A 24,609-nucleotide genomic window follows, 5' to 3' on the forward strand; every position below is an offset into this window, starting at 1 on the left:
CCTTGGAAAGCATCGCTGGGCATTTATTCTGTCCTAGTATTTGAGTGAAACTTCTCTTAGCATTTCAGCGCAGTGACCATAATACACCCTTTCCTTTCCTTCTTGTTATGAGAAACTCGGTTCTAACCCAGAGGCCTTGGGCTCCAGGACTGAGTCAGGCAGCCCTGGACTTGACCCTAAAAGGGAGTAAAGACAAATGCGAAGTTCAGTCAGGGTTTCAGGGCTATCAAAGCTCATAGCCTGGAGCTTCTTAACCTTTAGGCAGGGTAGAGACATTTAAAACGGCCCCTAAACTTGGAGGGCGCGTAGGCGCATGGGAAATAGAGTCCGGTACTTGTCCTGGGACCAGCGGTGGGCCCTGGAGACGGACTTCCGGTGCACTCCCGCGCGTGTGCACCTCTCCCTGTGTGCGTGTTCGCGCACGCGCGCCGCCGCCGCCCCCGCACTGCCCTCGCTTCCTGTGCGTCCTCAGGTCACCGCTTGCTCTAGTTCCCAGGCTTTGGCCTCCAGTGGACGAGAATCGCGGAGCCTGCGGGGCTGGACGCTGACCGCCCGGGCCAGCACCTAGGCGGGCGCGGGGCTGCACGGGCCAGGGTTCGCGCGGGCTGGGTGGAGGCTCGAGCGGGGATCCCCGAGCGTGAGCCCCGGAGCCCGCGGCGCTGGGGCCAGAGGGGCCGGGCGGGAGGTGGCGGCGGAGGCGAAGGGGCGGCGGGACCCGGGCCTGGCCCGTGTGTGTCCTGGTGGCCCCTGGCCCAGGCCGCCGCTGTACGGTGAGCCCCAGGGAGGCGGATCTGGGTCCCGGGAAGGACACCCGCCTGGATTTGCCCTGTAGGCCCGGCCCGGGCCCCTTGGGAGCAGAACAATCTTAGTGAGGTGGACAGGAGAGGACCTCGCGAGCAGACGCTCGACAGCAGCCCCGCCCCGGCCTCTCGGGAGCCGTGGGGCAAAGGCTGCAGAGCCCCAGGAGGGTAGGTCTTGGGTTTTCGGGCCCGGAGAAGGGCCTGGGTGAAGTCACCGTGTGTTCGGGACCTTAGATTGTGGGGCAGGGGGAGGGTCTCGATCGCTTGCAGGAGAGACGTGTGTTTGGGTTTGAGGGCAGGGTCCGGCTGCACCGAACAGGCGCTGCATGGGAAGATCTGGGAGAACTAGGCTTACGGGGGCGTGGAGGGTGTCACCAGCCTCAGCTGTGGACGTCGTCTCCACTCCCCCGTAACCCCTAACAGCCCTTCTTCCTCCTCTCCGTGCTCCAGATTTCGACTGCCTGTAAACGTCCGTCAGCACCTCTGTTCTCTCATTTCAGTGTCTGCTGATTCCCCCCTTAGATCTGCCCTGGAGACTCGTAGTAATGCGGGAACAGTCTGCAGGGATTCTCTCCTGCTGCCTCAGTTGCTAGGGGAAGAGACTGGGCCTTAGCAGGTGGGTGACTTGACCAGGTCACCGGCTTTGTGGGTAGAGTTGCTCCTAGTAGAACTCAGGAGTCTTATCTTCCAGGCCAGTGTTCTTTCTCCCATATCCTAGTTTTCTTAATAGAAGATTATTAGGTGCAGCAATAACCAAGTTCAGTTAGATAATTTAGAAACAAAACCATATTTTATACACATTCATTTCATTTCTGAGAGCTCACATACTCAATTTCTATGGCTTCTTTGATTTTAAGCAGTTTAAGGAGACAATAAGAAAATGCGGGCGGGATGCAGTGGCTCACACCTGTAATCCCAGCACTTTGCGGGGATAGAGCAAGAGTATGCCTCGAGACCAGGAGTTAGAGACCAGCCTGGAGCCCAGGAGGTTGAGGCTGCAGTGAGCCCTGAATGCAGCACTGCACTCCAGCCTGTGTAGCAGATTGAGACCCTGTCTCAACAAACAAACCACAAAAAACATGAGCCGTATAATGGGAATTTTTTTTTTCTTTTTGCAGGTTGTATTTGATGATAGCAGACTATTCGTAAAAGTTGTGTTACCCATGAGAGTCTAACTCATCTAATTACTAATTGTCTTAGAGTTACAAAGTTACAAGTGCATGCTTCCCCATCACTCTTTTTTTTTTTTTTTTTTTTTTTGAGACAGTGTCTCTCACCCAGTCTGGAGTGCGGCAGTGTGGTCTCAGTTCACTGCAGCCTCCACCTCCCAGGTTCAAAGGATGCCTCACCCTCCTGAGTAGCTGAGACTACAGGCATGTGACACTACGCCTGGCTAGTTTGTTTGTTATTTTTAAGTAGAGACGGGGTTTCGCTGAGGCAGGCGGATCACTGGAGGCCAGAATTCCAGACCAGCCTGGCAAAACCCTGTATCACTCTTTTAGGTCCTTCTGAGTGTTTGTAGGCTGAGTGTTCACAGGGTGTTAGCCTCTTGAACTTTCTTTTGTGGTTCTTACGCAGGAGATTCCTGCCTTTGCAGGCCAGAGCACTCATGACTTCAATGACCTGCTTCTCCCCGTCTAGGTCTACCAGCCACAGTCTCTGCACGTTTCCAAGAGCAGCAGAGAATGAACACATTGCAGGTGAGTTTTCATGCTTGTGTATATGTTCCTCAACTTTATTTTATGATGCATTTTAAGTGGTTTGTAAGGATTCATACTTTTTTTTTTCTTTTTTTTTTTTGAGACGGAGTCTTGCTCTGTTGCCCAGGCTGCAGTGCAGTGGCATGATCTTGCTTCACTGCAACCTCCACCTCCTGGGTTCAAGTGATTCTCCTGCCTCAGCCTCCTGAGTAGCTGGGATTACAGGTGTGCACCACCATGCCCGACTAATTTTTTGTATTTTTAGAAGAGACAGGGTTTCACCATGTTGGCCAGGCTGGTCTCAAACTCCTGACCTCAGGTGATCCTCCCACCTCAGCCTCCCAAAGTGCTGGGATTACAGACATGAGCCACTGTGCCCAGCCAGGATTCATACTTTAAAATGGGAATGTGGAAATAGACATTGTCCTGTAAAATATAGTGTGGCAGATCAGCACCAAAAATGATTTGTGAAGCCTATATGTATGGGTAGTACATTTTAAGGCTGTTGAAATTAAGCCGCACCCAGGACTGATATTCTTGGCAGTCATCACAAAAGGAAAATGCCATCTGTATTAGTCCATTCTCGCACTGCTATAGAGAAATAACCAAGACTGGGTAATTGATGCAGAAAAGAGGTTTCATTGGCTCACGCCTGCAGGCTGTATCATAGGAAGCATGGCTGGGGAGACCTCAGGAAACTTACAGTCATGGTGGAAGGCGAAGGGAAAGCGGGTACATCTTCCATCACCAGAGCAGGAGGAAGAGGGAGGGGGAGGCGCTACACACTTTTAAACAACCACGTCTTGTGATAACTCACTGAGTATCAGGAGAACAGCACCAAAAGGGATATTGCCCCCATGATCCAATCACCTCCCACCAGGCCCCACGTCCAGCATTGGGGATTACAATTGAACACGCGATTTGGGCGGCGACACAAACCGAAACCATATCACCGTTCATGACATGGTTTGCATTGATTATAAGGAGAAACCAATTTTGTTACTTGGGGATTTAAAAGATTTTCTAGGACTTGGAAAAATTTCTTCATTCCAGTTGATATAATTGCAGATAGCTTTCCTAATAACAACCATTAAATTACCGTAACTTATGGCTTATTCTTGGTGCTTATGTAAGCAGAGGGCCTGCTGCCCAAGGAGAACCTGGTACATATAGTTTTTCCAGGGACGGAAATATTGTGATCCAAGTAGACGGAATTCTGTTTTTACTGTTGAGTCCTAGACCTTGGGGGGAATGAAAGACGTGATCATCCTTCAAATATTTGTTCATCTTTCCGTTTGGGTTGCACAGCAAACAATACAAACAGTTACTCTCTTGTGAAGATTTCCTCATTTCTGTTTCTCATTTCAGTTCTCAGTGTTTTAGTTTTGTCCTTTTCACGTTGTTGAGTCAGTCAGTAAAGATTACCAGTGATTTAATTGCAGTCGAATCCAGCAGGCATTTCCTAGCCCCTACCTCACAGGACCCTTTGTCTGCCTTTGACATCTGTTACTTCCAAACTGATATTTTCTCCATGGAATCTCTCTTTTCTTGGCTTTTAGAAAGATTTGTCTATAAGTATTTCTGTTTGTCTTTAAATGATGAAGTCTGTTTTGTTTTGTTTCTTTTTTTCTTTTTTTGAAATAGGGTCTTGCTCTGTCACCCAGGCTGGAGTGTAGAGATGTGATCACAACTCACTGCAGCCTCAATCTTCTGGGCTCACACGATCCTCCTGCCTCAGCCTCCCGCATAGCTGGGACTACAGGCGCAAGCTGCCACACCCGACCAATTTTTTTTGTATTTTAGTAGAGACTGGGTTTCACCGTGTCACCCAGGCTGATCTCGAACTCCTGAGCTCAGGCACTTTGCCTGCCTTGGCCTCCCGAAATGCTAGGATTACAGATGTGAGCCACTGCTCTTGGCCTAGAGATGTATTCTCACTGTATTGCTCAGGCTGGTCTCAAACTCCTGACCTCAAGTGATCCTTTCACTTTGGCCTCGCAAAGTGCTAGGATTACAGGTGTAAGCCACCACACCTGGCTAATAAGGAACCTTTTTGAAAGGGGCTAGGAATAACTCACAATACTCTCTTAACACATATGGCAGTTGGGTTAAATCTTTTAATAGTTCCCATAGTATGTCTCTTACGTGCTCATTGTTTTGAAGAAACTGGGTTGGTTATCCTCAGTTTGGATTGTGTTACCCTTGTTTCACCTTTAAGCACATTTTTAAAATCTTGTATGCCTTATAAAATTGGTAGTTTGATCTGGAAGTCTAATCAGGTTTATGTTCAATTCTTTTCACACAGCTGTACCATACGTGGCATTTGTCTACTTCCGGAGACACGTGTTACCTTCTTTGTTTTTGTGAACTTAAGAACTATTGACTGTTGATTATTGCTGTGATTTACTAGTTCATTAGGGGAGGCAAAATGGTGATCTGCTAATTCTACCATTTCTTCTTTATTTACTAGCAAAAATACCTTTCTTTTCTTTTCTTTTTTTGGAAAGAGTCTCACTCTGTCGCCCAGGCTGGCGTTTTTATGGCTCACTGCAGCCTCAAACTCCTGTGCTCAAGTGATCCTCCCACTTCAGCCTCCCAAGTAGCTGGGAGTACAGTCATGTGCCACAATGCCCAGCGAATTTTTTAATTTTTAGTAGAGACAGGTTTCTCTATGTTGCCCAGGCTGGTCTTGAACTCCTGGGCTCAAGTGATCCTCTTCTTTGACCTCCCAGTGTTGGATTATAGGCATGAGCCACCACAGCTGGCCTAGAATACTTTTCTAAAGATAAATTTCTATTCTCTATTTGGTTGTGTAATTCATGCAGGAAAGAAAGTTTCTAAAATATCGAGTAGGCTTCTAAGCAGGAAGGCTTTTTTGTTTTGTTACCATTATGAGCTCATGGGTTTAAACAGATAGTAAATATTTCAGTACATCGAAGTTGTGATTCTTTTTGAAAATTAAGTGGCTCCATCTTTGGCCAGACGGAATCCCTTTAAGTTGGTTTCTGAGTCCTTTTGGAATATATTTGATATATTTGATAGCAAATCTATACATATAATATATATTTGATAGCATTATTTTCTGTTCAGCATTTTATTTTGAAGTCATTTCAAATTTTCAGAAAAATTGCAAGGATTTTACAAAGAAATCCCAGATACTTCCTTTTGTTCAGATACTTCATTCTTAACATTTTCCCACATTAATCATTTATATGCATATATACATATATGTGTGTATATATATTTATATATTTTTTTTTTCTGAACTATTTGAGAGTAGGTATGATTTGTCATGTCTCTTTACCCTATAAAGTTTTAGATTATATCTCATAAAATCAAGAACATTCTATTAAATACCCATAGCACAGTAATTGAATTCAGGAAATTTATCATTGATTTAATACTTTTATCTAATCTATAGTTCATTTTCCAGTTTTGCCAATTTCCCAATAATTTCCTTTATAGCAATTTTTAATTTTTGGTAGAAGATTCAGTCTAGGACTGTCAATTGCCTTTAGTTTTCATGCTTTTTAAGGCTGTTTAATACGGATTTGTTCCTCAGTGCCATTATAATATTTGAAGAATACAGGCCAATGATTTTATAGAAGTCTTTAAGTTTAGGTTTCCCTGATCTTTCTTCATGATTAGATTTAGATTGTGAATTTTTGTCTGGAGCACTACATGGAACCTCTTAAATTTATGGCTCAGAATAGGATCTGTCTTGGGAAACTTCTGCGCATGCTTGAGAAGATGGCTTGTTCTGCTCTGGTTGGGTGGAGTGTTTGATAAATGTTAATGAGATCAGGTTGGTTGGTTGTGTTGTTTAGGTGTATTATGTCCTTGTTGATTGTGTGCCTACTTGTATCAATTGTGGGGGAGAGGGGATTGAAATCTGCTGCATTTGTGGTTCTGTTTCTCTTTGCAGTTTTACCACTTTTTGCTTTATGTGTTATATTAGATACATAAATGTTCAAGGTTATTACATCCTGTTGATTAATTAACCACTTTGTAAAATGGCCTTCCTTATCCCTGCTAATATTCCAGGCTGAAATGTACTTTGTTATTTATGTAGCATTCTTTTGAGTAATGCATGTGTGGTATATCTTATTCCATCCTTTTACTTTTAACGTATTTGCATCTTTATATCTAAAGTATTATTTCTTGTGGGCAGCAAGATTTGGATCTTGCTTGATTTCATCAGTCTATTTCTGTCTCATAATTGGGGATGTATAGACTGTTTACATGTATTGTGATTATTGATAAAACTAGTTAGGTTATAGTCCATTGTCTTTGCTTTCTTCCAGTCTCATCTTTGTTTCTTTTTAAAATGTCTTTGTCTTCCTTCCTTTTGATTAATTGATAATTTTTTATGATTCTACTTTATATCTTTTGTTGGGTTTTTAGCTATCACACTGTTTTGTTATTTTAGTGAGTTAGAATTTATAGTATGCAACTTTAATTATCATAGTTTATTCTTAAGTAATATACCATTTTGCTTAGAGCTTACAATAGGATACTTCCATTTCTCTCCTCTTGGTCTTTACACCATTGTTCATTTTATTTTTACAGGTGGTATCAGTGCCACACAGAATCTATTACGTTGTTGTTAATTAAACAGTTATCTTTTATTTATTTTGAGATGGAGTCTCACTCTGTCCCCCAGGCTGGAGTGCAGGGGTGTGATCTCGGCTCACTGCAACCTCTGCCTCCCGGGTCTCCTGCCTCAGCCTCCCGGGTAGCTGGGATTACAGACACCCACCAGCACACCCGGCTAATTTTGGTATTTTTAGTAGAGACGAGGTTTCACCATGTTGGCCAGGCTGGTCTCGAACTCCTGACCTCAGGTGACCCGTCCGCCTCAGCCTCCCAAAGTGGTGGGATTACAGCACACCCAGCCCAGTTATCTTTTAAAAAGATTTAAGTAATGAGAGAAAATATGCAGTTACCATTTCTGGTACTCTTCATTCCTTTGTGTAAATCTAAATTTTTATTTGCTGCCATTTTACTTCTGCCTCAAGGACTTTCTTTAACATTTCTTCTAGTTGATGATGAATTCTTGTATGTTTGCAAATGTCTTCATTGTGTCTTTGCTTTTAAGGTGTTTTTCCTGGATTTTTCTCCACAGTGCTTTAAATATGTTTCTCTGTTGTCTTCCTGCTTACATTTTTTTCTAAGAGAAATCTGATCTCATACTCATCTTTGTTCTCCTATGTATAACATGTCTTTTCGTCTTTCCCCCCTTACTGTTTTAAACTTTTTATCACTAGTTTTGGGCAATTTGATTGCAATACGTCATGGTATAATTTTTTTCATGTTTCTGTTTTGGGGATCATTGAACTTCTTGGATCTTGGGTTTATGGTGTCATCACTTTGGGAACATTTTTATCATTATTTCTTGAAATAGCCACCACCTCCCCTCCATTGATTCTTTTTGCCTGTATATTCGGCCACTTGAAATTTTCCCACAACACACTGTTGCTCTTTCTTTGCTTTTAATTCTTTTTTCTCTGTTTCATTTTATGTAACTTCTGTTGCTGTCTTTATATTCACTAATCTCTTTTTTCCACGATGCTGTTAATCTTCTCCAGTGTAATTTTCATCTCAGATATTGTAGTTTCTGTCTGTAGAAGGTTTGCGTGGGTCTTTTTCACATCTTGCCTGTCTCAATGTTTTTGAACATTTGGAATAGAATGATGAACTCTCTCAGTGCTCTGTGCCGGTTGTAAACTCTGTCAGTTCTGGGCCAGTTTTGATGGACTGATTCTTTTCTTTCTTATGGATTGTAATTTCCTGCCCATTTTCCCATCTCACAGCTCTTTCTCCTCACATCTACCTCTGTTCTTCTTCCCTGCTCCGTGGCCTGGAAACGCTCAAGGCAGAAGTTGATTGGTTCACCTCGTTTATTTCCCATCACTCATAGATAACTCTACTGCCTGATAATCAGTGCCTTGAAAACCATTGCTTCAGCCCGGGCGTGGTGGCTCATACCTGTAATCTCAGCACTTTGGGAGGCCGAGGCGGGCAGATCACGAGGTCAGGAGTTCGAGACCACCCAGGCCAACATGGTGAAACCCCGTCTCTACTAAAAATACAAAAATTAGCCATGCATGCTGGTGCATGCCTGTAATCCCAGCTACTTGGGAGGCTGAGGCAGGAGAATCACTGGAACCCAGGAGACGGAGGTTGCAGTGAGCCGAGATTGTGCCATTGCACTCCAGCCTAGAAGACAAGAGCGAGACTTCATCTCAAAAACAAAACAAAACAAAAAAACAAACCATTGCTTCGTATATGTTCTCCGTTTTATTTTTCTTTCTGTTTTTGATTTTTTTGTTGTTGTTGTTCTTTGGTATGTGCTGTTTCAGGTTGGAGGGTATATCCAGTACCTGTTAGTTTATCACAACTGAGGGCAGAAGTCCTCGTGTCTCTCTATATATATTTTTTCTAATATATATTTTTTTTCTTTGTAGAGACAGGGTCTTGCTATGTTGCCAAGGCTGGTCTCAAACTCCTGGCTTCAAGCAATCCTTCTGCCTCAGTTTTCCAGAGTGCTGGGATTATAGGCATGAGCTACCTACCGCACCTGGCCTGGATCCAGTTTTATCCATGTCCAAATGGTTTTTTTCCCTGAGCTGTTTTTTATTTTCTTCCACCTCATATGAACTGTAGTGTCAGCTTATCTAGTTCCAGGAAGAAGCTTTTTGGCATTTTTATTGGGATTGCATATTTATAAAGTAATTTAGGGTAACTGACTTACCCTAGGTAGGGTAAGTTGACCTTAATAATACAACTAATTTTTTTTTTTATTATTTTTAGTAGAGATGGGGGTTTCACCATGTTGACCAGGCTGGTCTCGAACTCCTGACCTTGGGTGATCTGCCCACCTTGGCCTCCCAAAGTGTTGAGATTACAGGCATGAGCCACCGTGCCCGAGCACTTTTACTTTTTCTTATAGTCCTCTAATTGTTTTCTCTTCTCTAATTGTAGATAATGAGCATTTTATTAATACCTTGTTCTTGATCTTAGTGGGAAGGTATGTAGTTTTTCCCTGTTAAGTAAAATCCTGACATTTGGACCGAGAAGACTGAGGCATAAATGTGTGTGTGTGTGTGTGTGTGTGTGTGTGTATACACGCAAACTGTATATATGTACTTGTGTGTAATTGAAATACATATGTCACAGATATATCATACATACCATTGCGTATTAGGGTGCAATATTTATATTTGTGTATATACATATTATTGATGTTAATGAAGTATCCATCAGTTTCTATTTTCTTTAGTTTTTTTAAATCAGCTTTTTCTGTCAAGCTTTTTCAAGTATCTTCATGGATACAAAATTTTTCTTCTTTGCTGTGTTATAGTGGCTTATCATATTAATAGATTTCCAAATATTAAACTAGTCTATATTATTGGAATAAGTCCCATTTGGCTATCATATGTTATGTTTTTAATCTGGTACTGGATTTTGTTTGGTTATGTTTCATTTTGGGTATTTGTATTGATATAAGTGGTATTGTATTGGCATGTAATTTTATGTTATTTATTGGTTGATCAGTCTTCTAACCCCTCCACCTCCTTGCCTTCTGGACTAACTTAACCCAGAAAGTTATTACTCTCTTTCGGTGATTTTATCAGCTCCTGTGGCCTGCCTGTGGATAAGCTTGGATGTTCTGCCTTAGTTTCTCAGCCCACAGCCTAGCAACTCTGCCTCTGCTATCTCTTGGGATCTACATGGTCCTAGCTGTATCACTGGATTTGAACCCTTTGTTGATATGTTCTTTATAAATAATAGGATAATGCAACATGCTTACTGGGCACTTCCTTTTTCTAAACTACAAGTTTGGGCAGGGCATGCTGGCTCAAGCCTGTAATCCCAACGCTTTGGGAGGCCAAGGCAGGTGGATTGCTGGAGCCCAGGAGTTTTGCATTTTTCTTTTTTTTTTTTTTTTTTTTTGAGACAAGGTCTCACTCTGTTGCCTAGGCTGGAGTGCAGTGTTGCATTCACAGCACTTGACCTCCCAGGCTCAAGCGATCCTCCTGCCTTAGCCTCCCAGGTAGCTAGAACTACAGGCATGTGCCATGATGCCCAGCCAATTTTTTTTTAATTTATTTTTAGCAGAGATCAGAGATGAGGTCTTACTCTGTTGCCCAAGCTGGTCTCGAACTCCTGAGCCCAAACGATCTTCCCATCTCGGCCTCCCAAAGTGCTAGGATTATAGGCATGAGTCACCATGCCCAGCCCCAACCTCTTAAAAATTGAAGCTGCTTCATGTTTGCCATTGGTACTTTTTACACCTCACCATCTTCTTCCCCTTCATCCCATAGAATACACAATTCATCTTTAAAGACTTCAAGTTAACTGAGTCTGTGAAGCCTAATCTGATGGCATAAAGTTAAAATAATTTGATCTTCTTTTGTTAAATCATTCTGCACCTTGTCTGCATTACTCTAATAACAGCTTTGGGCATTCATACATTTAACGAATATTTATTGCTGCAAGATTGAGATGTTTGAGATAAAACTCAGCCATGCAGATAGCCAGAGGCCACTGGCTATGAGAATAAAAGAGCCAAAAGAACAAGGAGCTGAAACTAGATGAGGGCCCCAGAGCAGTGAGTTAGGAAGAAGAAGACCAGGAACTGACTGGTGGGCGCTCCACCATGAAGAGGTCCAGGAGAAGGGGAGGGCCTGGCAGCAAAGAAGACTAAAAGAAGTGACAAGGAGTAAAATGCTTATGTTTGTTTACATGTTTATCTCCTTATTAGGTTGTCCGCTGAGAGCAGGCATGGTGTTTCACTCATCTCATATCCCCAAAACTCAGTTCAGTTGCAAAATAGGAGCTCAGTTGTGTTTTGGATTTTTATTTTTGTGGGGTAATATATTTATTTATATATGTATATGTGACCCCAAAGGATATGTGTTTCCAATATGATTTCCCTTCCATAATCTGTAACATAAAATAAGGTGTACAATGTTCATGGTTAACTTTACCATTGAGCTTTGTAAAATGTTATCCCCCTATCCCTTTTCCATATCTCCCAATTCTGATCATGTTGCCGTTACAGGGGCCAGTGTCATTCAAAGATGTGGCTGTGGATTTCACCCAGGAGGAGTGGCAGCAGCTGGACCCTGATGAGAAGATAACATACAGGGATGTGATGTTAGAGAACTACAGCCATCTAGTTTCTGTGGGTGAGGATAGCTTGCTTTCTGAATGCTGTCAGTTGAATGGGGTTTTATCCTTGAGTTTGAAGAAATAAGTGATGACACCATTTAATTCCTTGTGGGCACTAGCTGGAGTGTTTATATTATTATTCACTGAAAGGTTCTAACTTTGATAAGGTAAAAAATGGAGCACTTCTGTTATGCAACTTATGAGGTGGTAACATCTTGTACTTCGGAGATTCTGAAGCCAAGCAGCTTGCCCAAGTCCTTCTCTTCCCATTAACAGGGTATGATATCACCAAGCCAAACGTCATCATTAAGTTGGAGCAGGGAGAGGAGCCGTGGATAATGGAAGGTGAATTTCCATGTCAGCATAGTCCAGGTAAGTTAGTAGAGTATCAAATGTTAAAACATGCTCATCCCAGACCTTTGAGAGTGACTAAAGGGTTGTTTATATGTATTCGGTACCCTCAGTAACACCTTCCAACCCCCAAATATCACTTTCCTTCCCACACACATACATGAACTCTTTTGTTGATTTTACATTTGATTTACATTGGTAGGGATTTCTTCATTCTAACCTGTACTGGGGGCCCATTCACTTCCTCTTTCTCCAGCATTATCGGTAACTTATTTATTCCCTTGCCATTGCAGAATTGTTGTGGGTTTTTTGTTTGTTTGTTTGTTTGTTTTGGAGACAGAGTCTTGTTCTGTCACCCAGGCTGGTGTGCAGTGGTATGATCACAGTTCACTGCAACCACCACCTCCCAGGTTCAAGCAATTCTCCTTCCTCAGCCTCCTGAGTAGCTGGGATTACAGGCGCATGCCACCACGCCTGGCTAATTTTTGTATTTTTAGTAGACACAGGGTTTCACCATGTTGACCATGCTGGTCTTGAACTCCTGGCCTCAAGTAATCTGCCCACCTCAGCCTCCCAAAGTGCTGAGATTACAGTCCTGAGGCTCCCGGCCTTACAGAATTGTTTTGTTTTGGGGCATTCAGAAGTCTGACATAAAAATTACCTTGAGACTTTTATGTTCATTCTTTTTATCTTCCATTTTCTTTTCTTCCTTGCTTTAAAAATACCTTGGACTTATTTTCTGCCCTCAATTTTATTTACTTCTTTAGGCATTCAGATACCAAAACCTCGTCCTCCACCTATGCTTGTGAATTCAGTTACAGCTTGTGGTGTACGTTATTTCCCAAAGTCCATGCTCAGTTGATGTGACGATATAGCACTCCCTCAGCTTTCCTCTCTTTCCCCAATGCTCATTTATGACCCGTCTGTGTTCATTTCCCCTTCCCCATAACTGGAATCATGCTTTGTCCATAGTAGACATTCAGGAAGTGTGAATTTCATAAGTGAATATCGGTTCCTTTTCTTGCCTTTTCAGAAGTGTCCCCCTAGGACCTGTTTTCCAGTTTTTTGGTTTTCTATGTATCCCTTAAAAGAGTTTATCTAATCTCAACTTCTAAGACCTTTTTTCCTGTGTATTTTTGCAGCTTGCCTCCAAATTGATATGTCTGACACTTTTAACCTGGAGCCTAGTTGAATATTTTACTTGAAAACGTAGCAGTACCAGGGAGATAGTTCACTTCCTTCTTTCTCAGAATGTCTGATGATAAACTGTGCACATTCCAAAATCATGAATTCTGTCTACCTTCCTCACCTCCCAGTATTTGATTGTGCTAGTCTTCTCTCCATGGTTTGTGTTCTTTGTCTTTTGTGAAATGCCTTGCAGATCGTCAGCACATTCTGTTTCTTTTGACATTAGTGTTCAGTATTCTCCCATACCTGGATTACAGTGGATCCATCTTCCATTCAAATGATCATTGTCCTTTTCCTTCATCTGCATTTTACTTGCCCAGATAATACATATTTTCCCTCCCTTTCTTCCTCTCCTCCCTCCCTCCCTTCTTTCATTCTTCCTTCCTTCCATTTTGAGATGGAGTCTCACTCTTGTTGCCTAGGCTGGAGTGCAATGGCACGATCTCGGCTCGCTGCAGCCTCTCCCTCCCAGGTTCAAGTGATTTTCCTGCCTCAGCCTCCCAAAGTAGCTGGGATTACAGGCACACGCCACCATGCCTGGCTAATTTTTATATTTTTATAAAAAAAAATAATAACATACAATTTACCATCATAACCATTTTTAAGTATACAGTAATGTTAACTGTATTTGCATTGTTGAGCAGTCAGCTTTAGAACTTTATGCTTTACATTTGAGCTGAAAAGGTTAACTCCTTGAAGTTTGCTTCATGATTCATTGACCACTCCAGTCTTTCCTTCTCTTAATATCTATTCCACTCAGCAATTGTTACCACAAAAAGTTAGATATGATTATATACTCTGATATGATTATACACTCTGATAGGATTATATGCTGTAAGAATTATATGCTCTGATAGGAGTATATGCTCTGATAGGAGTGTATGCTCTATGAGTATAAGCTCTAATAGGATTGTGTGCTCTGTGATTATATGCTCTGATAGGATTATATATTCTAAGATTATATGCTCTGATAGGAGTCTATGCTCTATGAGTATAAGCTCTGATAGGATTATATATTCAAAGATTATATGTTCTGATAGGATTATATGCTGTGATAGGAGTGTATGCTCTATGAGTATATGCTCTGATAGGATTATATGCTCTGAGTATAAGCTCTGGTAGGAGTATATGCTCTGTGATTCTATGCATTGATAGGAATATATGCTCTAAATGATTATATGCTCTGATAGGTAGGTACATATATTTGTTGCTTGAGCTTCTTCTACCTGCATTATAATCCTCCAAAGAGGAAAGACCTTTTTACTCTTCTTGCTTTGGTAGTGCAACATACAATAGGCATTCAGTAGGTTTTTATTCACTTACCAAGGAGGTAGGTAAAAGAAAGATCTTTATCGTTAATCCATTGAGAGATCATTTATTCCGAACCATAGATTCTGATAAAACAGATAGGGGCTAGATTAGAACCTGTAAGCACCCATCAGATTAAGAACTACTTTAATTTCTATTCAGAGAGATTCAAAGAAAATATGAATACTTTCCAAGGGCATGGATTTTGGTTAGGAAATAAGATCATAGCTGCATCAACTACTTTAAAATTCAGTTTTCACATGGAAAATTTATACTCCAATGCACATTGTGCAACTTTAAGAAGCTATTTTAAAATGTAAGGGAAAGAGATTCAATGAACTGGGAAGAGATTTGATAAATGTCTTCAAGTTTCCCCCAAAGTATAGATAGATTTGGAGTATAGCCAACACCAGAAGTCAAATTGAGTGGGGAAGATCACGAGTACAGACTTGCGGCTGAGAATAAGCAAGGCATAGCCTAGGCTTCGAGGCGCAGAAGATGTTGGCAGATTAGTGGAATGCTAGCTTGGACATATATTGTGAATCCAAGTAGTGAAAAATATCATTAATAACCTTTCAGTTTCTTCTGTTGGTGTTTGGGGTGCTGGAGCTCAGAGATGTTGTAGATTTCTGAGCAGAGTACCATCAGGGTTGCATTGAATGTGGGTGATAGCAGCTAACAATAGTTTAGTGGATCCAAAAATTTGTAAGATACATAAAAATAAAAGTACATTATGGGGCAGCTTTAGGAATCTGAGATATAAAATTTTACACCAAATGAAACCCAGGAGTTTGGGAACTCTTGTTTGTATTCAGAATTAAGTAAAAGAATTATACAGAGACATGACTGGTTTTAGGAAATTTAAGTCAGCAAATTGAAAGAAAATTAATAGCTCAACTTAATGAGCATTTGTTTTATGTTATAAACTGTTCTAAGCAGTTTACATGTACTAATTCAGTCTTTTGACAACCCTATGATTTAGGCATTCGTATTCACATTTCAGATGAGTGAAACTGCATCACAGTTACGTAACTTGACCAAGTGCCCTAGTTAGTAAATTGTTGGGAGTTTGAACTGAGGTGGCCTGCTCTGGTGGTCATGCTCTTAACCACTGTGCTATATTGTGCAAGCAGGGAAAGCAGAATTTAATGGCTAAGAAGGTTAGCTAGTATTAAATATGACTTTCAAAACACTTCAAAGATCTGATCTTGGGTTTTTTGTTTTGTTTTCTTTTTTTTTTTTTTTTTTTTTTTTTTAGTAGAGACAGGGTTTTGCATGTTGCCCAGGCTGGTCTCAAACTCCTGAGCTCAGGCAATCCGCCCATCTTGGCCTCCCAAAGTGCTAGGATTACAGGCGTGAGCCACCATGCCCAGCATGATCTTGTTTTTGAGATATTCCCTGGCCGGCCATGGTGGCTCATGCTTGTAATCCCAGCACTTTGGGAGGCTGAGGCGGGTGGATCACCTGAGGTCAGGAGTTCAAGACCAGCCTGGGCAACATGGTGAAACCCTGTCTCTACTAAAAATACAAAAATTAGCTGGGTGCGGTGGCGTGTGCCTGTAATCCCAGCTACTTGGGAGGCTGAGCCTGGGAAGTGGAGGCTGCAGTGAACCAAGATTGTGCCATTGTACTCCAGCCTGGGTGACAGAGTGAGACTCCATCTCCAAAAAAAAAAAAACAAGATACCTTGCCTTCTGGTCTATCTTATGCTTCTTTTGGACATTCACATGCCTGGATCTCTCTTCCGGATGAATGTGAATCCTCTCTGTAAACGTGAAGAAATCAGAGCATTCAGAATGTTTATTTGCATTTATATGCAGACTAGTAAGGCATGAATTTTGGAAGGGATGCCACCATCGTCGTCTTGATATGAAGCGATATCTTGCAGTTTAATATAAGTTGTAATAGATGTCTCCCAAATGTAATCCATAATGGAGTCTTTCCTTTGCATGAAGACCTAGCACCTGTTTTTGTTCCTCCTTATCCCATTTGATCTAAGTCCTCCCATCTTTGCCTGGATCTGGTGCACTTTCAACCACTTCTCTGCTCATCATTTGGTTGTATTTCACCTTTTCTACCAAAGTTTGAAACATAATATTTGTAAAGCAACAAGGTTATCTGTATTCAATATGAATTTACTCTTCTATTTTCTACCACTATCTCACCTTAATTATTTCGCTGTGTGTGTGTGTGTGTGTGTGTGTGTATGTGTGTTTATGTTTTGTATTACAAATAAAAGGAAAAAGATAACTATGCATGTGTAATTATTTTTATTTATGGAGATTGGCTCTAAAGCCAGAGTCAACCCCACAATGGGGGCTCTTGAATACCAGTACCCTTCCATAGCTAGTGTGTTCAGATTTACAAAGTTTGTTTACTATTTTTCCTTTTTAGAAGTCTGGAAAGTTGATGACCTGATAGAGAGAATCCAAGAAAACGAAGATGAACATTCAAGGCAAGCTGCTTGTATCAACAGCAAAACTCTGACTGAAGAGAAAGAGAATACATTTAGTCAAACTTATATGGAAACAAGCCTTGTTCCTTCAAGCATAATAGCTCATAATTGTGTCTCATGTGGAAAGAATTTAGAATCTATTTCAGAATTAATTAGTAGTGATGGAAGCTATGCCAGGACAAAACCTGATGAATGTAATGAATGTGGGAAAACATATCATGGAGAGAAAATGTATGAATTTAATCAAAATGGGGATACCTATTCTCAAAATGAAGAAAATATTCTTCAGAAAATTAATATTTTGGAGAAACCCTTTGAATATAATGAATGCATGGAAGCCTTAGACAATGAGGCTGTTTTTATTGCTCATAAGAGAGCTTACATGGGGGAGAAGCCCTATGAGTGGAATGATTCTGGACCAGACTTCATACAGATGTCAAATTTTAATGCATATCAGAGATCACAAATGGAAATGAAGCCCTTTGAATGCAGTGAATGTGGAAAATCCTTCTGTAAAAAGTCAAAATTCATCATCCACCAGAGGGCTCACACAGGAGAGAAACCTTATGAATGTAATGTATGTGGGAAATCCTTCAGCCAAAAGGGAACCCTCACTGTACATCGGAGATCACACTTAGAGGAGAAGCCCTATAAATGTAATGAATGTGGGAAAACCTTTTGTCAGAAGTTACACCTCACTCAACACCTAAGAACTCATTCAGGAGAGAAACCCTACGAATGTAGCGAATGTGGGAAAACCTTCTGCCAAAAGACACATCTCACCCTACACCAGAGGAATCATTCAGGAGAGAGGCCCTATCCATGTAACGAATGTGGGAAGTCCTTCTCCCGCAAGTCTGCTCTCAGTGACCATCAGAGGACTCACACAGGAGAGAAGCTTTATAAATGTAATGAATGTGGGAAATCCTACTACCGAAAGTCTACCCTGATTACACATCAGAGAACACACACAGGAGAGAAGCCCTATCAGTGTAGCGAGTGTGGGAAATTCTTTTCTCGGGTTTCATACCTCACTATACATTATAGAAGTCATTTAGAAGAGAAGCCCTATGAATGTAATGAATGTGGCAAAACCTTCAATTTAAATTCAGCCTTCATTAGACATCGGAAAGTACACACAGAAGAGAAATCCCATGAATGTAGTGAATGTGGAAAGTTCTCTCAGTTGTCGTATCTCACCGACCATCATACAGCTCATTTAGGAGAGAAACCCTATGAATGTAATGAATGTGGGAAAACCTTCCTTGTAAATTCAGCCTTCGATGGGCACCAGCCACTTCCAAAAGGGGAGAAATCCTATGAATGTAATGTATGTGGAAAGTTATTCACTGAGTTGTCATACTATACTGAACATTATAGAAGTCATTCAGAAGAGAAACCTTATGGGTGTAGTGAATGTGGGAAAACCTTTTCCCATAATTCATCCCTCTTCAGACATCAAAGAGTACACACAGGCGAGAAACCCTATGAATGTTACGAATGTGGAAAATTCTTCTCTCAGAAATCATATCTCACCATACATCATCGAATTCATTCAGGAGAGAAACCCTATGAATGTAGTAAATGTGGAAAAGTCTTCTCTCGGATGTCAAACCTCACTGTCCACTACAGAAGCCATTCAGGAGAGAAACCCTATGAATGTAATGAATGTGGGAAAGTCTTTTCTCAGAAGTCATACCTCACTGTACACTATAGAACTCATTCAGGAGAGAAACCCTATGAATGTAATGAATGTGGGAAAAAATTCCATCACAGATCAGCCTTCAATAGCCATCAGAGAATTCATAGAAGAGGAAATATGAATGTACTTGATGTGGAAAATCTCTGAAGTCAGATCTCAATTTTTAGAAAACTCTGAATATAATGAATATGGGAAATCCAATAGGAAGTCAAAACGTTTAACGGAGAGTTCATGTTCCTGAATGGTGAGAAGCATTTAGGTGTTAGAGTCATTTTAATCCTAATTTTCACAGAGAAGAATCCCGAAGAATGTAACAAGAAGCAAAGCCTTCAGCAAGATCATACGACTCATCGGACACTAATTTATGTGGGAGTGAAGTTTTATAAATATTTAATATTTATTTTGGATTCAAATTGCATTTACATATCAGGGAATCATACAAAGGCAAAATCTGTCAATATGGTGAATGTGGAAAATATATTGTCTTGGAAATTTGTTCTAAAAGCCATATTTCTAATGTAAAATCAGGTGTTTATAGGAACGATCTCAGAGGCTATAAGCTCTGAATAAATCTTCATTGTATAAAATGAAGTTTTTAAATTATCAGGAGTTGATCATGAGGACAGTAGCATTAAATAAGTATATGGCCGTTTTTTATGATGTCTTAAAAATGCAGTCTAATGGTAATTCTATGCAAGTGTGGAATTGGACGACTTGTGAAGAGGCAGTTTTCTTATTTGAGTATTAGGATGGCAAAATGTACTAAGACAGGATATATTGTTGGCGAGATAATATTTAATAGGTATAAAATGGTAAAATACCTAGTTTTCTATTTAGAGGAATTTACAAATGGGTTTTTAACAAATGCCTCATTAGTAGAGGAGGCAGTGGTTTTGTAAAGTTTTCAACTGCATCTGAGCAAGATAAGATTTTCTAAAAGACTATTTTGATAAACTATACATACATAATTTGGAATTGTTTAAGTCTATTTCAGTGAAAGAGAACAAGCATACTGCCCATACTCTAAAATTTCCCCAACTCTCACGCCACCCTTGTTTTTTAACCCATAGGTTTGAGTGTGCCTAGTGCCAATATTTTGTAATTTAGAAATTTTATTCACAAACTTCTGTTTGATACAAATACGGTGTCATTGTTTTGTGCATTCTCCTTTTTCCCAGTATTTCAGAGCAAATTGATTCAAGTTTCTAGCAGATTTTTTTGATCAATTAACTTAATGTCCTCGCTCCATTTCTTGCTGGAACAGTTTAGGTACCTACCGCTTCTTCACATGATACAGGGGAATCCTGATTAGTCAAAATAATAATGATTTCATTCTCTTTGCCAGTAACTTGTTTTATAGTGGTCATATGACCTGATACTGGGTAAACAAAACAAAGATGGATTTGTTCTGGGAAAAGGTAAAATGGTAATCAAATAGATTGTGTTCCAGGAATGCAAAGGTGGCTTAATATTCAAAAGTCAGTTGCTATTATACACCACCTGTAGAAAAGTAATCTGGCATGCAGAACATTCTTGTGGTAAAATTAATGTTCATTTATGATCTTAGCAAATGATGGATTGAAAGGGACTTCCTTAATTGCATAAAGAGACTTAAACTACAACAAACAGTATGCTTAATGATGAAATAATATACATTTCTGCTAAGATTATAAAAATAAGACAAGGATATCTGCTGTCAGTGATTTTATTCAGCATTGTTCAGAAGGACCTAACCAGAAAACTAATGCAAGAAACAGAAACAAAAGGCATAGAGATTAGAAAAGAAGTAAAACTTTAAAAAAGAAAAAGAATATAAATCTCTATTTGCAGATGCCGTGAGTAAATTTGATAAGTTCTCTGCATAAAAGTTATGCAAAAAGCATTTTATGATATACCAGCAAAAAACATGGAAAATGGAATTTTGAAAAGCAATGCCACTTAAAAGATCCCTCAAGTGCCTAGGGGGAGAAAATGAGTTAATATGCTTTGAAGAACTGTATCCAGAAAAGAAAATTATAAAGGAGGAGAGGGACAGGATTCCAGGACAATCTCAAAACTATTGCTTTTTCCTAAATTCATTGCGACCTTAAAATCCTAGCAAGTTCTTTAATGTAAATTAACAAGCTAATTCTAGAATTCATATGCATATTCAAAAGGCCAATAATTGTCAAGGCTATCTTGTAGAATGGACAGAGAGGACTGAAATTTCCAAATATCAAGACCTGTTATAAAGCCATAGAAATAATGAAGGTGTTATTTTGGGACAAGGATGAAAAAACCGACTAGTGGAACAGCATACAGATTCAAAAGTAGACCCACATGTATACCATCACCTGACTTTTGAGAAAGGTGACAATGAAGTGTAGTGGGGGGAAGGGTGTTCTTTCCAGTAAATGTGCTTTGCCAATTAAATTTTGTAATTTAATAAAAAGTCATTTGGAGGTGGATTGCAGATCTGAATATGAAATGTGAAAGCTTTACAAAGAAATCTTAGGACAGTTTGTAATCTTGGAGTAAGCAAAGGTTTATTGAGACCCAAAAAGCATTAACCCATAAAATTAGAACTTAATATTAAATTTGAGAACTTCTATTTATCAGAAAGACCACCAGTAAGAAAATGAACAGGAAACCATGGGGAGGAGAAGATATTTGCAGTTCATGTATGTGACAACAGCACTGAGTATAGCAAAAGTGTTGGCAAACTTTTTAGCAAGGCACCAGATGGTGAAAATTTTAGGCTTTGTCACAACTGCTCATCTTTGCTATTGTGTGAAAGCATCCATACACCATGCATTAAAAAAAAATGAGCATGGCTGCTTCCCAGTAAAACCATTCACAAACCCAGGTGGCAGTCTGGATTTGGTCTGCACTCATAGTTTTCTGGCCTCTGATCTTGAATATGTAAAGAGCACCTACAAATCAACAAGGGGGAAAATGGAAAAGGCAAAAGACTTTAGAGGATATCCACTCACTTTAGAGGATATCCAGACGGCCAATAAACATGAAAAGATGTGTTAGCTTTATTAGTAATCAGGGAAATTGAAATTTAAAACACCATGTAGTATTGCTACCCATCCATGGAAATTGTTAAAATGAAAAGCATGAAAAAGCATCACGTTTTGGCAAGGATGTAAGCAAGAGGAACTGTACACTACCAGTGGAATTGCTCATCGATAAAACCATTTTTGAAAGCTGGCACTTAAAGCCAAGCATATGTATACCGTTTTATCCAAACCCAGCAAAAATGCATGTGTCTGTCCACCAAAGGACATGAACTAGAATATTTATAGCATAAAACAGCACAAAACAGAACTATCTTAAGGCACATGTGCAATGAAATGAATAAACAAGTGGCATATTTCCGTGGAATACTGTAAAACAGCATGAATGAACTAGAAGTCCGTGCAATAACATAGCTGAATTTAACAAACCTTGCTGAATGAAAGACTCCAGACACAAAAGCCAACATGCTGTATGATTCCTTCTATATAAATTATAAAGACGGGCAAAACTTGTCTACGTGGTTCGAAATTAGGATAGCAGTTAGCCTTGGCCAAGGCTGAAAGGGGGCATTTATCTGATGCTGGGAATAATCTGTTTCTAAACCTGGGTGCTAAATATCTGAGTGTGTTCTGAGCTGTGCACTTAAGATATGTGTATTTTTCTGCATGTGTGTTACACTTTCCATAAAAGTTTTCTAAAATCACAAATGGCTAACATTTTTGTCGCTCATCACTCTAATCATATTTTTCTAGATGTGTGTGAATATGCTGCATAACAGGAATTAAATGGCAGATTTTGCATAATTCTGTGCAGGAAATACATATTTATAGTAATTTTAATGGCAACTACTAAGATTTCCTATGCTGTCCTTAAGGCTTAGCATAATGTATATTTTAAGTGAAATATTTGAGAAGGTTAAAGAGTCATTACATACTTTGTCATCCTGTACTTTTGCATATATAAATAGGTCTGAGCTGCCTCTTCAATAAAGAAGCTAATGTGTAACATTTCATATTTCCCTAAACAAATTGTTTTTTGCATTTCTGAATTCGGGATTCATCTTAACTTTTACCATAGAGGTGACCTTTCTTGGCAGTGAATGAATATAATGCTGAGTTTGATTTGATGGAAAATTATTTAAAAAGTATTCAGCTAAACCTTTGAGCAAACCTCAGATACACAGTTAACAGCACAGATGTAATTGAGTGAAAGAAACGGGTCACCAAGACTTTGCACCATTGAAAAAAAAAGCACCTTGGGTGGGGGCTGGCTGAGCTTGTAAAAGCACAGCAAGAAGGACGTGACGTTGGATTGGATGGCATAGACTATGTGTGCCTCATTTTCTTTGGTGGGGAGGCATTTTTTTGTTTTTCTTTCTTTTATTTTTATTTTTTGAGTCAGATTCTCACCACAGCCTGCAGTGCAGTGGTGCACTCACAGCTCATTGCAGCCTCGAATTCCTAGGCTCAAATGATCCTCCCACCTCAGCCTCCTGAGTAGCTGGGACTACAGGTGCATGCCACCACACCTGGCTAATCTTTTTATTTTTTAATTTTTTTCATAGAGACATGGTTTTGCTGTGTTGCTGGACTCAAACTCCTGGGCTCAAGTGGTCCACCCAACTCGGCCTCCCAAAGTCCTGGGATTCCAGGAGTGAGCCACCTCGCCCGGCCGTGTGCTTTTCATTCCGCCTTACTCATTGAGGGTTAAGCGGAAGTATGAACAGGTGACTAATGCTTTACTGAAGGAGGGGGAATCTGGGAGTTGGTTGGGACTTGGGGGTGTGATTTCCTCACAGTGGCTCCCTTTGCTCTCTCATTTGGGCAGAACCATCAGACAGTGTTCAAGCAAGGCTGGGGCTCGCCCTTCACCCACACCGGAAGTGCCCATTTCACAGGAGATTTTCTCCACCCACACCCATATTTGCTGGTGCTTGGCTTGGGGTTGGCAAACTTTTCAATTTTGTCTCTAAATTATGTCAAAAGACATAAATGCAAGACTATTTTATACCTGAGGCCAAAAATTCACCCACTGTTCCTTATTCCAACTCAAATTATGTCCAGATATGAGGAAGCCAGGCTCTTCAAAGAAGGGAAGCAGGCCAGGCACACCTGTAATCCCAGCACTTTGGGAGGCTGAGGTGGGAGGATCTTGAGCTGAGGAGTTCAAAAGCAGCCTGGGCAACACAGCCAGGCCCCTTCTATTTTGTGTGTGTGTGTGTGTGTGTGTGTGTGTGTGTGTGTGTGTGTGTGTGTGTTTTTGTTTTTTGAGACGGAGTTTTGCTCTGTCGCCCAGGCTGGAGTGCAGTGGCTCAATCTCGGCTCACCGCAAGCTCCGCCTCCCGGGTTCATGCCATTCTCCGGCCTCAGCCTCCTGAGTAGCTGGGACTACAGGCGCCCACCACCACACCCGGCTAATTTTTTTGTATTTTTAGTAAAGATGGGGTTTCACCATGTTAGCCAGGATGGTCTCGATCTCTTGACCTCATGATCCGCCTGCCTCGGCCTCCCAAAGTGCTGGGATTACAGGCGTGAGCCACCGCGCCCGGCCCTAATTTTTGTATTTTTAGTAGAGACGGGGTTTCACCATGTTGACCAGGCTGGTCTCAAACTCCTGACCTCAGGTGATCCACCGCCTTGGCCTCCCAAAGTGCTGGGATTACAGGCATGAGCCACTGAGCCCGGCCAACATCCTCTATAAACCCCTTTTAAGAAGCAGAAATGGGGTTAACCTCCCATACCAGGAAGTAGCTATATGATTGTTTTTTCTTTCCAGGCAAGATTGCAGCACTTTCCTGGAGAAAATGAGTTCTGGCAAAAATAACCAGACATTTGAGGAACTCAATCACCAAAGAACAAACTGCACCACCTATGCTAAAGATTCTCAAAGAAATAAGAATATATTGGTAATGTTTGGGATACTGAG

The 24,609-nt window shown here is 40.7% G+C and overlaps 1 protein-coding gene across 5 annotated transcripts; it reads left to right on the forward strand.

Annotated features, from left to right (window-relative positions):
- The first annotated feature begins 400 nt into the window (after positions 1–400).
- On the forward strand, positions 401–21,037 carry RBAK (RB associated KRAB zinc finger). Of its 5 annotated transcripts, none has more exons than XM_032755795.2 (6): positions 401–968; positions 1,301–1,416; positions 2,379–2,500; positions 11,568–11,694; positions 11,954–12,049; positions 16,919–21,037. In XM_032755795.2, the coding sequence occupies exons 3-6, from the start codon at positions 2,486–2,488 to the stop codon at positions 18,826–18,828; spliced, it is 2,148 nt and encodes a 715-aa protein (XP_032611686.1). In that variant the 5' UTR covers positions 401–968; positions 1,301–1,416; positions 2,379–2,485; the 3' UTR covers positions 18,829–21,037. The 5 variants fall into 5 exon arrangements, with proteins under 5 accessions (XP_032611686.1, XP_032611690.1, XP_032611688.1 ...); XM_032755799.2 differs by having other exon boundaries at positions 1,323–1,416; XM_032755797.2 differs by lacking the exon at positions 1,301–1,416.
- The last annotated feature ends 3,572 nt before the right edge of the window (positions 21,038–24,609 follow it).

This window comes from Hylobates moloch, unplaced genomic scaffold (genome assembly GCF_009828535.3).
Source record: "Hylobates moloch isolate HMO894 unplaced genomic scaffold, HMol_V3 SCAFFOLD_1, whole genome shotgun sequence".
NCBI classification, from domain to species: Eukaryota; Metazoa; Chordata; class Mammalia; order Primates; family Hylobatidae; genus Hylobates; species Hylobates moloch.